The sequence below is a fragment of the Hyaena hyaena genome, unplaced genomic scaffold, assembly GCF_003009895.1.
Source record: "Hyaena hyaena isolate Hyena2069 unplaced genomic scaffold, ASM300989v1 scaffold_16, whole genome shotgun sequence".
Taxonomy (NCBI): Eukaryota; Metazoa; Chordata; class Mammalia; order Carnivora; family Hyaenidae; genus Hyaena; species Hyaena hyaena.
This window is the reverse complement of record NW_024080650.1, coordinates 6,143,769-6,158,918: the sequence shown is the minus strand read 5'-3', so window position 1 is coordinate 6,158,918 and position 15,150 is coordinate 6,143,769. Positions and strand designations below refer to the sequence as shown.

The following is a 15,150-nucleotide window of genomic DNA, read 5'->3' as shown; positions in this document are numbered from 1 at the left end:
TCCCTCCCTCTTCCTTCCTTCCTTCCTTCCTTCCTTCCTTCCTTCCTTCCTTCCTTCCTTCCTTCCCTCCTTCCTTCCTTCCTTCCTTCCTTCCTTTCACCCATGAATCAAATACTAGAACAATATTTCCCCAAAAAAGGAGCTGGAACAATTGGTGACACTCTAGGTCAAGAGTCAGCAGACTTTCTGTATGAAGCATCATGGGCTGTGTGGTTATTGTCACAATTCCTCAACTCTGCCTATTGTGGCCCAAACGCACCATGTGCTATACATAAACAAATGCATGTGGCTGTGTTCCAGTAAGACTTATTTATAAAAACAGGCTGGATTTGGCCCACAGAACATAGCTTGGTTGCCATCTCCCACTCGAGATGAACACTGTCCAACAGAAATATAATGCAAATCAATATTTAATTTAACAGTTTCTAGTGGCTGCATTTTTAAATTCTTGATATATTGGAACATAGGAATCTTTAAAGACTTTTAAAAGAAGGAATAAAACAAATTTTAGAACAGGAAGGGACAGACACCTTAATTTACAGATAACATAAATTCGCTGAAGCATCCTGACATCTAATGGCCTAAGATTTTTTAAATGATGATAGGAAACTGCACAATTGCCAAAATGTCCACTTTTGACTGATTTTTGTATACTCTGTCAGTAGAACCAAAATTCTAACCATGCCAAATTAAAATAATTTTAGCCACAAGAAACTAAAAGCAACTCAAAGATAAGCCTCGGCCATGACCCTGTTAGTACTTCATACTGACTCATCCTCTTGTGGGCAAAAGCAGATGGAGAACAGCTTGCTGATTAGCCCCACTTAAGAGAAGCCTTCCACCTTAGGACTCATCTCTAATGAAATTCTATTCATACAAATGCCTTGTGCTCTGGCCACATTAAGAATTACCACCCCTGCCGATAAGCACACAAGCCTTTCCTCCTCTGGTAGCCTGGTTCACCTGCTCTAGTATAAATGGGCCCAGCTTTCATACTTCCTCTTCTGCATCTCCCTGCTTCAGCCAACATGGAGGAAAGGGCTATGTGGGTGGATTGGGGCTGGCTGATCTAGGATGGTTCATCTCAGATCTTCCAGTGGCCCAGTCCAAGCTTGTTCACCTGGAAGAGGCAGGGAACAGAGAGGGCAGCAGCTACAAGGCTTCTGATAGCCCAGACTAAAAATTGGTATAATGTCACTTAAGCCCATTCCCCATTGTCTAAGCCATTGTATGGCCATCTCAGATTCAAGGGTGGGGACATAGAGTTCACCAGCTCCCAATATGAAGAACTATAAAGTCACATTGCACAGAAAGGGGGGATAATTGTGCCTGTCTCATATGCAGTCTATCACAGAGATTAATGTCAAACTACAAGGTTGGGCTATGTGATCTGCTCTAATGAATGTGCTGCTTCTTCTCCCTTGTGTGGGTTTATATCTCATTCTGAAATACTGAAAAATAAAACATCTGCTCAGACATGGTCACCTTCTTATTGATACCTAAAATCAAGCTGAGATAAGCACTTCTATTTACAGCTCTCAGTGCTCTCTCAGGACTCAGGTGGTCAATATCGTTTCTTTTACCAGGACAATCTCAGTGCATATACATGTAAGAATTTAGTACTATTCTTTAAGCTTTCTGTGTGCTATAGGCATGTCTTAGTCTGGGTTCCTCAAAAGCAGAGCTGAGACAAAGGCTCGTATGTAAGTTCATTTTGGAAAGTGAGGTTAAGGTTCATAAGTCACACTGCTTCCTAAGGGAAGCAGTATTCCTGGAGCTGGTGTGGATGTCTTGTGCCCCGTGACTGATGCCAGTTATAGAGAGTCAGTGTGGGCGCACATCATAGGGACATTAAGATCAAGTCTGTCCCTACTCTCTTTAATTCCTGGTCTGCATTCGATTTCCATATTCACTGTAATCATTATTATTATTATATTACTTAAGGTATTCCAGCTGCTGTGACATATTAACCCATACATCTTAGTAAATGAGGTCAACAAAACAGAAATTTATTTCTCATTCATGTAATATCCAATGTGGATATTCCTAACCAGAGCATGGTATGCCCTGTGGTCATTCAGCAATGAAGATTCTACTGTGTGGTCCTGGCATCCCCTTGAAACTGAGAGGATCCTGCCAGGTCTTCTCCAGTCATCTAGCAGATGGGAGAAGAAAGAGAAGAAAAGGCATTTCTTTGTAGCATTGGCCTAGAAGGGATATATATCGCACCTTGCTCCCATTCTATGGGTGAGAATTGGTCCCATGATCCGTCTAGATGCAAAGAGTGCTGGGAAATGTGGTCCTGGCTGGGAACAGCTTTGCAGCAATTCCTTTACACAATGGAAGGGGAGTACCCACTGTGGTGGCCACCTAGCATACCTGCCACATCAATCAGGCATACCAATATCCATGCCCATTGGTTTTCGAGAAGGGGGCCCCATCTGTCTTCATTTTTAACTTTTTTATTGTGAAATCTATGTCTGAATCAGGCATGCTGGATGCCTCTTGTGTCCCATCTCATGTCTTTTAGGCCAGCCTTTTTCACTCCTCACCCCCATTGTACCACCTACCTTTGCTTTAGGACATGATGGTTTCTTCACTGCCACCTTGTGGGACGCATGTGGGAGTCCCCTCAGCCATTCTGACACAGAAGGTGGGAGCAGGTCGATGAATACTTCCTTCCACCTTCATTCCATGAAGGGCCAGTTCTGAGACAGGTTCACAGTTCTGCGGGAGAACTGAGGCCCAATTATCCATAGGTGGCCAGTTTATAACATGCCATTAAATTGGCTTCCCCTTGCTATTCCTAACCTCATTTTCCAAAATAAACTACTCATGTGCAGGCCTTTGCCTCAGCCCTGCTTTTGAGGGACCCAGGCTAAGATGTGAAGATGGCATATGAGAAGTTTAAAGAGTAACATTAAACTCTTATATGTACTACCCAAGTTAAGAAATGCATGGTGGAATCTTGTCTCATCTCAAAGTGCTCCCTGCCCTTAGAAACAATATTTTGTTTCAGTAAATGAATAAATCAATGAACAGAGGTACTTCCATAGACCTACTTCATTGCTACCTAAACTCTAGACAGAAAACCACAAGTAAATAGTAGTTATGTTCCCAGCTATAATACACATAGTCTCAAACCAACTTTAAGCCCATCCATGAAACACTTCTATTACCTCTAATCAAACTGACTTCAGTTGACTTCAGCCTGACTGCTTTACATTTTAAGTAGCAAGAACCGGGCTGTAAACTGCATTTGCTTTGCCAGATTAACAATAAATGGAAAGTCCACTTTAGGGATTATCCTTGCATGGAACTGGTCACTAAATGTGTTAGATTCGCCGTGTTTAATAAGGCAGAGAAAAATGAGAAAATGTTTTCCAGTTAATGAGGAATCTTGCCTTTTACTAAGTTCACAAAGTCATTCTTGGATACACTAGGCTTTATTATAATTTGTGCAGAACATAATGTTTAGGTAGGAAAGGAATTGACTTATTTGGATTCTATAGGATCATTGCATATTTACCGAAAAGATCTTAATGACTAGAAATCTGAACCCCTGCTGGGTGGCACAGCCAGTTAAGCATCTGACTTCTGCTCAGGGTGTGATCTCACAGTTCGTGAGTTCGAGCCTCTCGTCGGACTCTGTGCTGACAGCTCAGAGCCTGGAGCCAGCTTCAGATTCTGTGTCTCCCTCTCCCTCTGCCCCTCCCTTGCTCATACTTTGTGTCTCTCTCTCAAAAAGGAATAAACATTAAAAATTTTTAAAAAAAGAAAGAAAGAAATCCACATCCCTGCTGCCCCTTGGAGATGTTCTGCCCTTATCCTCACATTTTCCAGGAATATGGGATTCCATCTACTCATCCAATTAGCCCTAGGCCCTGTGGTTACAAAGAAAAAAAAAGACATGTAAAAAACTGAAAGAAAATAGAAGATCTCAGTGTTCTGGTGTATGAAAATCCAGCTGAGAATTAGCATTTCTTGCCATAAGGATTCAAGTATGTCATATCTGTTTGTTGTTTTTATATACACAGCTGTTTCCAACCACATTCCTTAATAAAAACAAGGCAACTGATTCTCTGCAAACAGCGTGAGATTCAGATAAATTGTTAAAAGTAGATACTTTCTGAGAGAGTCTTGGTTTGTTCTTGAGTCATGGGAATGTTTAGCTTATTGACCTCCTTCCTGAGAAGTGTTTACCCAGAAAGACAAAATGAAACACATTCTTGAAGAGGATAGAAGACATTGTTTTTTAAAAAGAAAGGCAAGGTCTTATTAGGGCAAAGCTGTTAATTACACACTTCATTATTGTCAAGGTTAATACAGTCTGTGAGAGCAGAGGCACTTTTTCATCCTTCCTCAGAACAAGGGGAGACAGCTGGTCTTATGGACAGATCCATTATAGCTTATCACTGGCCGGCAGCCTGGGGAAGGAGCACCATGAAATATGACCACTGTCAACAAGAGAGCAGACGCTGAATTGGTCCTGGCACAATGGAAAGACAATGAGAACCAGGGTGTCAAACTCAAATAGATTGGGTTGCATTGATGTTTAATGCCTGACTGTTCCACAGCATGAAGTTCACCGATACTCTTGCAGTTATATTATTGATCTCTAAAACTGCACAATCTTGCTTTAATAAACATCAGATACTGACAGCCATAAATAGTAGTTCTTACATTTTGAAGCCTGGTTAAACCGTGTTGTAAAATTCTGCATGTTTGGATTTCGTTGTTATTGCCTTGCTGTTTATGATTCTTTTTTTTTTTTTTTTAATGATTCTTTAAAGTGAAACTGATGTCTGGGAAACAACTATTACCTAGATTCTAGTTTCACTGGTCTTCCTGATTAAATAAGATTACCAAACCCTTCTCTTTTTTTCTATTCTTTTTAGGCAGGTCAACAATTTATTTCTAATAAATATCTAAAGATATTTACATTTTGCAAGTCCCTGCTTGTTAACACCAGCTAAATAGTTTCCACTGAAAGAGAGAAAAGCTTGTGCTCCCTTTGAGAGTAATACATTTACACCATCTATAAATACCTCCAAATGCTAGCAAGGAGATCCAAGAAAAGACTATGCCTTCTATAGCCTGCTATTATAGTGTCTTTGGGTTCTCATTTGTTTTGTTTTTGCTATAGATAAGATTTTCTTCTTTTCAAATGTCTGCAACCACACCTTCACTTCCATAGTACTCAAGTTTTATTCATCAATAAATCTAAGATTTATAGCTTCATAGTAAGATCATGATGTTATAGAAGCAGGTGTGCCAAAATAGTGAAATCTGTCAAAGTTTTCATTTTGGTTAAACATAAGAAATATTTCACCTTTATAGAGAACAGGAAAATATTGAACAGTGTAGCTCCAGGCAGCCAACTGTAACATCAAATAATTTCAACACAATACATATATATGTAATACTATATATTTGTCTACAGACATGTAATGTTATATACATATGAAGTACATATTTAACATTATACTATCTATTTAATAAAAATATATTTAATGCTGTATACACACACACACACACACACACACACACACAAATATGTGAAATCCTGAATTGTATTATACTGAAAAGTCAATGTCAATCTACTGTATTTTATTATAAAAGTAGCCTAGTTGTAGAAAATACAGAAAATACGCTAACCCCATTGAGCACACAGTGTGAATGGCAGACCAGCAGCATTATCACTGTCTGGGAGCCCATTCAAGATGCAGAATCCCAGCCCTCTCTTCAGACGTATTGAATCAGAATCTCCCTCTAACAGATCCTCAAGTGATTTGTGTGCACATTTAGATTTGAGAAGCACGGGTCTAAAATCTATGTCATCCTTAATCTCTCCACCTAGAGATGACCACTGTCGATATCTTACTTTATTTCTATTAATCTTCCTTTTCCATACATATCTTTCAGTGTAAATAATTGAAAGTCTAACTTTGTTAATTTTTAGGATTCAGACATTACATTTTTAAGAATGATTCCAAAGAGTGCTGATCATGATTTGAAAGTATTTCATTTTTTATATCTAATAAGGAATATTTATTTGATATATATAACAGTTGTAATTAGCTGAAGATAGATCTTTAAACTGAGGAAATTTGTGTTTTGTATCTAAAGTTATTAATAACCATTTGAAAAAATTTTAATGTTTATTTTTTAGAGAGAGACAGTGCACGAACAGAGGAAGGACAGAAAGAGAGAGAGAGAGAGAGAGGGAGACAGAGTGTGAGCGGGGGAGGGGCAGAGAGCGAGGGAGACACAGAATGTGAAGCAGGCTCCAGGCTCGGAACTGTCAGCACAGAGTCTGACATGGGGCTCGAACCCACGGATGATGAGATCATGACCCAAGCTGAAGTTTGACACTTAACTGATTGAACCACCCAAGGGCATCCTAATAATTTTTTTTAAGCCTAAAATATCAGTTCTTTTTCTTCCAGTGTATAAAGCTGAGATATATTTATTTCCATTGTTCGCACCTTTCTTTTTTTTCCTAAATTATTATCAACCTAATTTTAAAGTAAATTTTAACTTATAAAATAGTTAAATAACTACTATTTATTAGTACTTACTGTATGCCAGGAATCGTGCCAACTGTTTTACACATTAGTTTATTAAATCACCTTAACCCAATGAGGCAAAGATTTATTTTTGCCATTTTATGGATTAAGAAACCATGGCTTAAAAAATTAGGCAACTTGCCCACTATCACACAGCTGATCAGTGTTGTAAGCCTGATTTAAACAGGATTAAAAAGTACGTTGTTTTTTTAAAAGTGTTTCTTGGGGCACCTGGGTGGCTCAGTCAGTTAGCTGTCCGATTTCAGCTCAGGTCATGATGTCACCATTCGTAAATTCGAACCCCACATCAGGTTCTGTGCTGACAGCTCAGAGCCTGGAGCCTGCTTCAGATTCTGTGTCTCTCTCCCTCTCTGCCCCTACCCTACTCATGCTCTGTCTCAAAAATAAATAAACAAAAAAATTTTTTTAAGTGTTTCGTATTCAGTGATAGTCTTTATTTTTTTCTTTTAAATATCATCTAGCTCATAACAATACTAATACTTTTCCTTCCACATCAACAAATATATAGAATTCTGTTTATTGAGTTTACCACTATAATCTACATATTAACTGAATATATGTCTTTGAGTATGCAGTGATAGTGCACAGAAACAGCAGACTTCCCAATTCTGAGGTCACAGATTAATTCATGTCTTAAAACAGTGACCCTCTAATCTCCCATAAAAATCTAAATGAACTTACTTGGGGGAAAAACTGTGAAATAGTTGTTTATGAATATTTGGTTTTTCATTTTCCAAATGTAGTATATTTATAGCAAGGCTAATGAGGGCTAGAAAGGGCTCTCCCAAATAGGTCTTCATTATGTTATCCCTTAGTCATTTAAAAAAATATATTTACAGATAGTATGGATATAGACATATTATAGATCTCCATTATAGCTTTCAATGTTATTCTATGGATGGGGGTGGGTGAATAGATAGCTGGTTGGATGGATACATTGACAGATGATAGACAAATAGATGGGTGCCTCTTTGTGCCATCTAAATTCATATCTCTCAGTATTCCTCAGAAACAAAGTGACTGAGTTTCAGTCTACCCATTCAGCTCATTAAGGGAATTGGAAAATTTTAGTGGGAAAACTGGAAGATTTAAAGGATTCAGCAGTTTCAAAGGAAGTAGTCAACAATGCTCTGATCACAAAAGAATCATGCAGGGAAGGATTCTTTCCCTTCTAAGTATCTCTGTCCTGGTAGTGAATTTCTAAAACTGATAGTTCAGCCCCATCGCAGCCATTTATTAATTGCTGAAGATGAACTAACAGGTTCTCTAGATATAAATTCCAAAGGACAAGTGGTTGAAATGCTAATTTGGTATGAGTGGTGAACACTTTCTTCCACTATCACAATTATCCACATAGCCCCAAAGATGGTGGCATCTTAACATATTGTGATCATCTCTGTGTCTCAATCATTTAGTAAGTGATGAGCTGGTAATTATCTCCCTCTTTTTTTTCACCATCCAAGTATATCTATTATTTCCTCCTGGACCTATCTTGCAATTCTCCCCTCCCTGAAAACTTTCCAAGATTCTTAGTCTTTTCTTCTCTGTTTACTGTATAATCTTCACATTTTAACTTGCCATCATTGAGGAGTTGTTTAATGTTCCAAATTTTTTTCAGATTGACAAGTTTGTGCCCACCCAAAAGCAGTGCATACATTAGTATGTTTCAAAACTTCTATGTAACCCCTCCCTCCATCAGCCTCTACGATTCCTGGATATCAGTCAATATTAATATCAAGTGATAGTATCCTTGTTATAAATTGGAGAATATATGATGAAAGAAGGATGAAACAAAATCACATAGCACATGTGGCTGAAATTGAGACCAGAACCGAGAATTGTCCATATGCTGTAAACTGAACAACTTATTGCTAGGGGTTGGAGTATGCAATAGAAAATATGTGCTTTATTGACTCCTTTTTGATGGATTGTGATGTTTCACAGCAAACCTTTGTATTGCCAACTGGTGCTATTTCCTTTAGTTCAAATGGGTCTGAAAAATACCTTGGAAACAGAACTAGACTGACCGGAAAGTAATATCCCATTCATTGTGTGTCAGCCATACTTTGATTTGAGAGACAGAGAGACTGAGAGCATGCTAGACTGGAAGGGAGAGAATTTGGGTTTGAATCCCAGGTCTGTTATGTATGAGTGGGCAAAGTCAGCTCTGAGTTTTAGTGTTACTCAGTAAAGGAAGCAGGATACCTAGCTGACCTCTAGATTGCTTCCAACATTAAAATTCTGTGGTCTCAAAGCTGAATATTTCATGTATTCAGAGATGGGAAGGCAGACAAGAAATAATAACTGAAACATTGTTTAAGATGGGTAGAATTTAGAGAAGTTTTTTTTTTTCTGGGAGATAGACCCCAAGATAACATTGAACATGAAAAATTCTATTACAGTTAACTGTTATTTGTCAAGCTCAGAGAAAGTCTGCATAACATTTTTGCTAAACAATTGTCCGAGCAGGTCCAGTAACCAAGCAGGTCAAGTTACTTGAAGACCTTCGCATGCTTTATAGTCCTTATTTATGTTATATATCAGTCAACACGGATGCCCAGGATTGGAGATACCAGAAAGCTACTTTTGGGCAAGACCATGAATTCCTGAGAACATTTCATTAAGTAATCTGCTAATTGTTGATAGAGAATAAGAATGTGCAAATGTATAATTTCTGTCCAGAATGCTGACTAAAAAGACTTGAGTTGATCCACTGTGATATAAACAAATTAGTACTATTTTCTTAAAAATTTGTGCAAAACATTATTAAAGAGGAGGGGCCAGTCGTTTAAATTCACAGAAAGTAAGAGTATATATATCTAAGAGGGTTTTAAAGAGCACCTTGTGGGGGTGCTTGGGTGACTCAGTTGGTTGAACATCCAACTCTTGATTTCAGCTCAGGTCATGATCCCAGGGTCATGGGATGGAGCTCCGTGTTGGACTCCACACAAAGCATGGGGCCTGCTTAAGATTCTCATTCTCTCTTTCCCACTTGTACTCTCTTTCTCTCTCTCTCTCTTTCTAAACAAACAAACAAAAATTATAAAAAGCACCTTGAGAAAATGGAAAGAGAAATAATAATAAACAGGTAAGATACAACTGAAATATGCTAGAAAGCTACTCAAATGGACTTGATATTTTTGAGGATGAGTTACTAACATTCATACTAAATGCATTAAAAGATGCCCATTTCCTCCTTTCCTCTTCCTGGCTACTTACCCTTCCCTGTCAAAGGTATTATTTCTCCCAAGTTCATCCATTGGGGCAGTATAGATGTTGCTCTGTTGTTGTTGTTCTCCTATGCAATACGTGGTTCTTTTTCTCTCTGGGAGATCCTCAAACAGAACATCACCTATTTGGGCAAACAATCCATTTATACCCCGCCTCCACAAATAACCATAACATTCCATATAATGGAATACTATTCAGTGGTTTAAAAAGAAAATCGGGAAAAATTAGACTATTAATTCATAAAATAACCTGGATTGACCTTAAATACATTATAGTAAATTAAAAAAGGCAGACCAAAAGATTCTAAATTGTTTTATTCCTTTCATATGATATTCTGGAAAAGGCAGAACTATAAAGATGGAAAACAGATCAACAATATACCATAAGTTTGGGAAGGAGGTAGTGTCTAACCAAAGGAAGTGCAGGAGATTTCAAGGAGTGGGGGTATGTGGAACTAATCCGTATGGCCCTAAAATGGTAAATACATGATGCTTCATATCTGTCAACACCCATAGAACTTTACAGCACAAAGAGTAATTTTTGAAGCCAAACCAGAAGATCAGAGTATCCTAGGATGGAATAAAGACTGTGACAAAAGAATTTAACTCTTACACATGTGTGATATAACCTCATCGAAGAAGGTGTGGGGGAAAAGACACTAACTTAAGTGACTTTGGAAACAGGGCTTTGAATGGAAACTGTAAGACCAAAGTTGAAAAGAACTATACCAAACACTGTACTCAAGCTGGCAATGTTGTTTCCCATGGTGGTGTGGGATAATAATAATTCTGAAACTGCTGTATATGTATGCTGGGGTTGAGTAATTAAATGAATGACAGATGAAGGGGTCCAGGTCTTTCACCATTAGAGAGGGGGGTTACAGACAAATAAGGGTCAAGCAGAAAGAACCATATGGTACTAGATTAGACTCAGAGAAAACTGTGAATTCATGTTTAGCTTAATATAGATAAAGATGGATACCTATATCTATTGATATATGTGCATACTTGGGGAAGTATATATACATGTATTGCCTAGCTCTGTTCACTGAGAGGGCCTGGAAGCATTGACACCTCAGTAGCAGTGAGCACACCATCATCCAGATGTTAGCTTCTAATATCACTCTCCAGTAAAAGGAACCAAGGTCCCGTGGGGAAATGGTTGATATTAGGGCAAGGGCAGAGAATTTACAAGATGAGCCTAGAGCATCTTATGTGCCACACAGTAAGAAAGGGCTCAAAAACTAAAAGGAAGGGGGCTTGTCAAAGGGACAGAGCAGCCAATCTGAAAGAACTCTTAGTAACTAAAGCTGGAACAATTAGAACACCAGAACAAAATAAAACAAAAATGTAGTTTAGGATTATAACCCAGCATATAAAATCCATGATTCCATCCATACTGACATAACTAAATGATTGATTGATTGATTGATTGATTAAATAAATAATTAAATTGGGGGGGCACCTGGGTGGCACAGTCAGTTAAGCATCAACCTTGGCTCAGGTCATGATCTCACGGTTTGTGGGTTCAAGCTCTGCATTGGGCTCTGGGCTGACAGCTCGGAGCCTGGAGTCTGCTTCATATTTTATGTCCTTCCCCCACTTGTGCATGAATGTGCTCTCTCTCCCCCTCCTTTCAAAAAAATGAACATAATAAATGAATGAATAAATAAATAAATGAGAATATGCAAGTCTTCTGTGCAGAAGAATTCCATATACTTTATAGAGATACACCTCTCAAGGAAGTAGAGTGACTTACTTCTAAAGGTGCAGTAGAGAAAGCAGCAAAGGAAGCAGAATATAACATTACATATGGAAACCTGGCAAACTACCTGGGCCAGGTGACCAAGGTCAGCATCATCAGTGATAAGCCATGTTAATGGTATGCACCCTGCATATGATGTGATAAAATTGGTGATCCCCTCCAAAACCAATAGCCCCAGTTTAACCTTGGGGAAGACATCATGCATACCCAATTGAGGGACATTCTGCAGCACCCCTGAGCGCTACTTGTTAAAATTGTCAAGGTCATCAAAAACAAAATCTGAGAAACTATCACAGACCAATAGAGACTAAGGCTAAGGAGACATGACAAATAAGTATGAGGTGTCATGAATGGGACCCTGAAATACTGGGGAAAGAAACTAGTGAAATTCACATAAACTATGGAGTTGAGTTAATAGTAGTGCAAGATATTAACAATACAGTAAAGGATATATGAGAGCTCTGTGCATGCTCTTTGCAACTTCTCAGTTTACTTAAAACTATTCCAAAAGTAAAAATTTATTTAAAAGAAATGGGTATGGACCGAAGGTATTCATCCAGGACTGATTGGATGGAAAAAAAAGAACCTGGTCATTCACCATGGATACTTTGAGAAGCACTGATCTATAAAGCATATGCTCTAGGACAAATTTGACTTTTTCCTCTAGTTTGAAATCCTCTATTATACTGGGATGATTTTGAACTCTATTGCTACTTGCTCAAAGGTATTTTTCTCTTAAAATCCTGGAAGTCTGAAGTCACAACACTTTGTTCTTTGTTCTTTTATCCACCCTCATCATATTTTGCTGCAAACCTTGTCATTGTCAAGGCACAGCTGACTGGCTTTGTAAGTGGTTTGTGATTTCTTTCTGTTCCTGGTATTCTAGTGTTATTTCAGTTTGTTAAAGAGAACATTTGGGCTCGGCAGTTTGTCACTAAGATTCAGGTACAACCGCATCAACTACTAAGCCATCCAGACTTCAGCCATGATGATATAGAAGTGTGGCTCTAGCAAGGATTACAGTTAGATGCTTAATGAAAATATCACATGTGATCACAAATAAAATCTCACAAGTAATCTTCAAGCTGTTTCTTATAGTTCAGAAAGTGCCTTTTCCTTTTCTATAAAATCTGGTAACTTCAATTTTTATGACTTCCATAAAAGGGTAAAAAAAATGTGCATCCATTTCAGGGTATGTTAGTACTCAAGTGACAATGTTTATGGGTTTTGCAAATAATATGAATAATGAATGTAAAAAATAATGCTTTTTATAACCACTTATAGAGTTAAAATTATAATCAGCTTATCATTAGATGGTTGGGGCTTATTATTTAAGAAGGGAAGCCAGAGAGGAGGTTTCCCCTAACTAGTAAATAAGACAATGATTGCTTAGAAAATCTTCTAAATGGCTTTTTGATGCTTAATTGAGATAGGTAAAGGAAACTTAGCAATTTAAGATTATGTAATATTTGACTTATTTCACCGCTGAAACGACCAATTTTTATGACATTTTAGGGGATGTTCCTGGGGTCTTTTTCCTCAGTGGAGTTAGGGGTGGGATTGCAGTTATCAGTTTGAAAGCATGAAATGTGTTCTTTAAATGGCATTCTGTTTACTATTCCCAGACAATCGTTAGAGGAAATAAACCATGCAAAGAAACCTCCATCAACGGCCTGCTAGAGGACTTCGACAACATCTCTGTGACTCGTTCGAACTCCCTAAGGAAAGAAAGCCCGCCCACCCCGGACCAGGGAGCCTCCAGCTACAGTCAAGGCCATCGGGAAGAAAATGGGTTCATCACCTTCTCACAGTATTCCAGCGAATCTGATACCACTGCTGACTACAGCGCTGAGAAGTATCGAGAAAAGAGTCTCTATGGCGACGACCTGGATCCGTTTTATAAAGGCAGCCATGCGGCCAAGCAGAATGGGCATGTCATGAAGACCAAACATGGGGAAGCCTACTATTCTGAGATGAAGCCTTTGAAATCCGATATTGCCAGATTTCCCATTGATTATCACACACACTTGGACTCGCTGAGCAAACCAAGTGAATACAATGAGCTCAAGTGGGAGTACCAGAGAGCCTCAAGCAGTTCCCCTCTAGATTATCCATTCCAATTCATGCCTTCTAGAACTGCGGGGACCAGCGGGTGCTCCAAGGAGAGTCTGGTGTTCAGCGAAAGTGAGTGGGGACCCAGCCTAGATGACTATGATAGGAGGCCAAAGTCATCATACTTGAATCAGACCAGCCCTCAGCCCACCATGAGGCAGAGGTCAAGGTCAGGCTCGGGGCTCCAGGAACCAATGATGCCCTTCGGAGCAAGTGCATTTAAAACCCACTCCCAGGGACATTCGTACAACTCCTACACCTACCCTCGCCTGTCCGAGCCCACAATGTGCATTCCAAAGGTAATGTTCACTGTCTCCTTCCTTCTCGTGGGCAGGCACCCCCCAAAGGTGGTGCTAACATGACCTTCTCACAGAGATCTAATGTGATGGTTTGCCTTTTAAGTGAGAGTCCATATCAAAACATTATCTGATTTCTATCCACAAGCCCCAAGGGCAGAGGATGTAGGGCAAGGCACACTTATTCATTAAAATCCAAGTCTTTGGGGATCTCCTACAGGGTTTCTGATTAAAAGGCAAAAAAGTTATTCATTGGAAACATGTCCTGATACACTACTAATAAATACTCTGTTCACGTTGTACTAAGTCCTCTGTTAAGGAGCATATGATCGTAAACCATTAGATAGAGTAATTACAGTGGTTCCTGCATTCTAGCAAAGTTTACATGGATCTGTTGAAAAGGAAAAAAAAATCAGGATTACATGGTAAGTTTTTAGTAAAGTTCATTTTAGAGTTAAATTTTAATTTAATAACCATTGTCACAGGTGTGAGGGGATATCTCATTGGGGTTTAGATGTTCTCTTAAGTGATGTTTAGAACGTTTCCATGTACATGTTGACCATTTGTATATCTTCTTTAGAAAAAAGTATTCAGGTCCTTCGTCCATTTTTTGATTGGGTCCTTTGGGATTTTTTTTGCTACTGAGCTGTATGACGTCCTTATATACTTTTTAACCTATTATCAGATAAGTGGTTTGCAGATATTTTCTCCCATTCCATAGGTGCCTTTTCATTTTGTTGATGCTTCCCTTTGCTGTGCAGAAGCTTTTTATTTTGATTTAATCCCACTTGTTTATTTTTGCTTTTGTTGCCTTTTGATGTCAAATATAAAAAATCATTGCCAAAACCAATGCCAAGAAATTATCCCCTCTTTATCTTCTAGGAATTTTATGATTTCAGGTCTTATATTCAAGTCTCTAATGCATTTTGAGTTAATTGTTATGTATGGCATAAGATAGGGGCCCAGTTTCATTCTTTTACATGTGGCTGTCCAATTTTCCCAGCACTGTTTATTGAAAAGACTGTGCTTTCTGCATTTGTATATTCTTGGCCCCTTTATTGAAAATTGATGGACCATATATTTGTGGGTTTATTTCTGGTCTCTGTTCTGTTCCATCGATCTATGAATCTGGTTTTATGCCAGTACCATACTATTTT

The 15,150-nt window shown here is 38.6% G+C and overlaps 1 protein-coding gene across 1 annotated transcript in view; it reads left to right on the top strand.

Moving 5' to 3' along the window:
- PAK5 (p21 (RAC1) activated kinase 5) overlaps positions 1-15,150 on the top strand; it is a 115,551-nt gene that overhangs the window by 58,837 nt on the left and 41,564 nt on the right. The window contains exon 2 of the mRNA XM_039224428.1: positions 13,211-13,996. Coding sequence (XP_039080359.1) covers positions 13,211-13,996 — 786 coding nt within the window. The remainder of the gene's footprint in view (positions 1-13,210; positions 13,997-15,150) is intronic.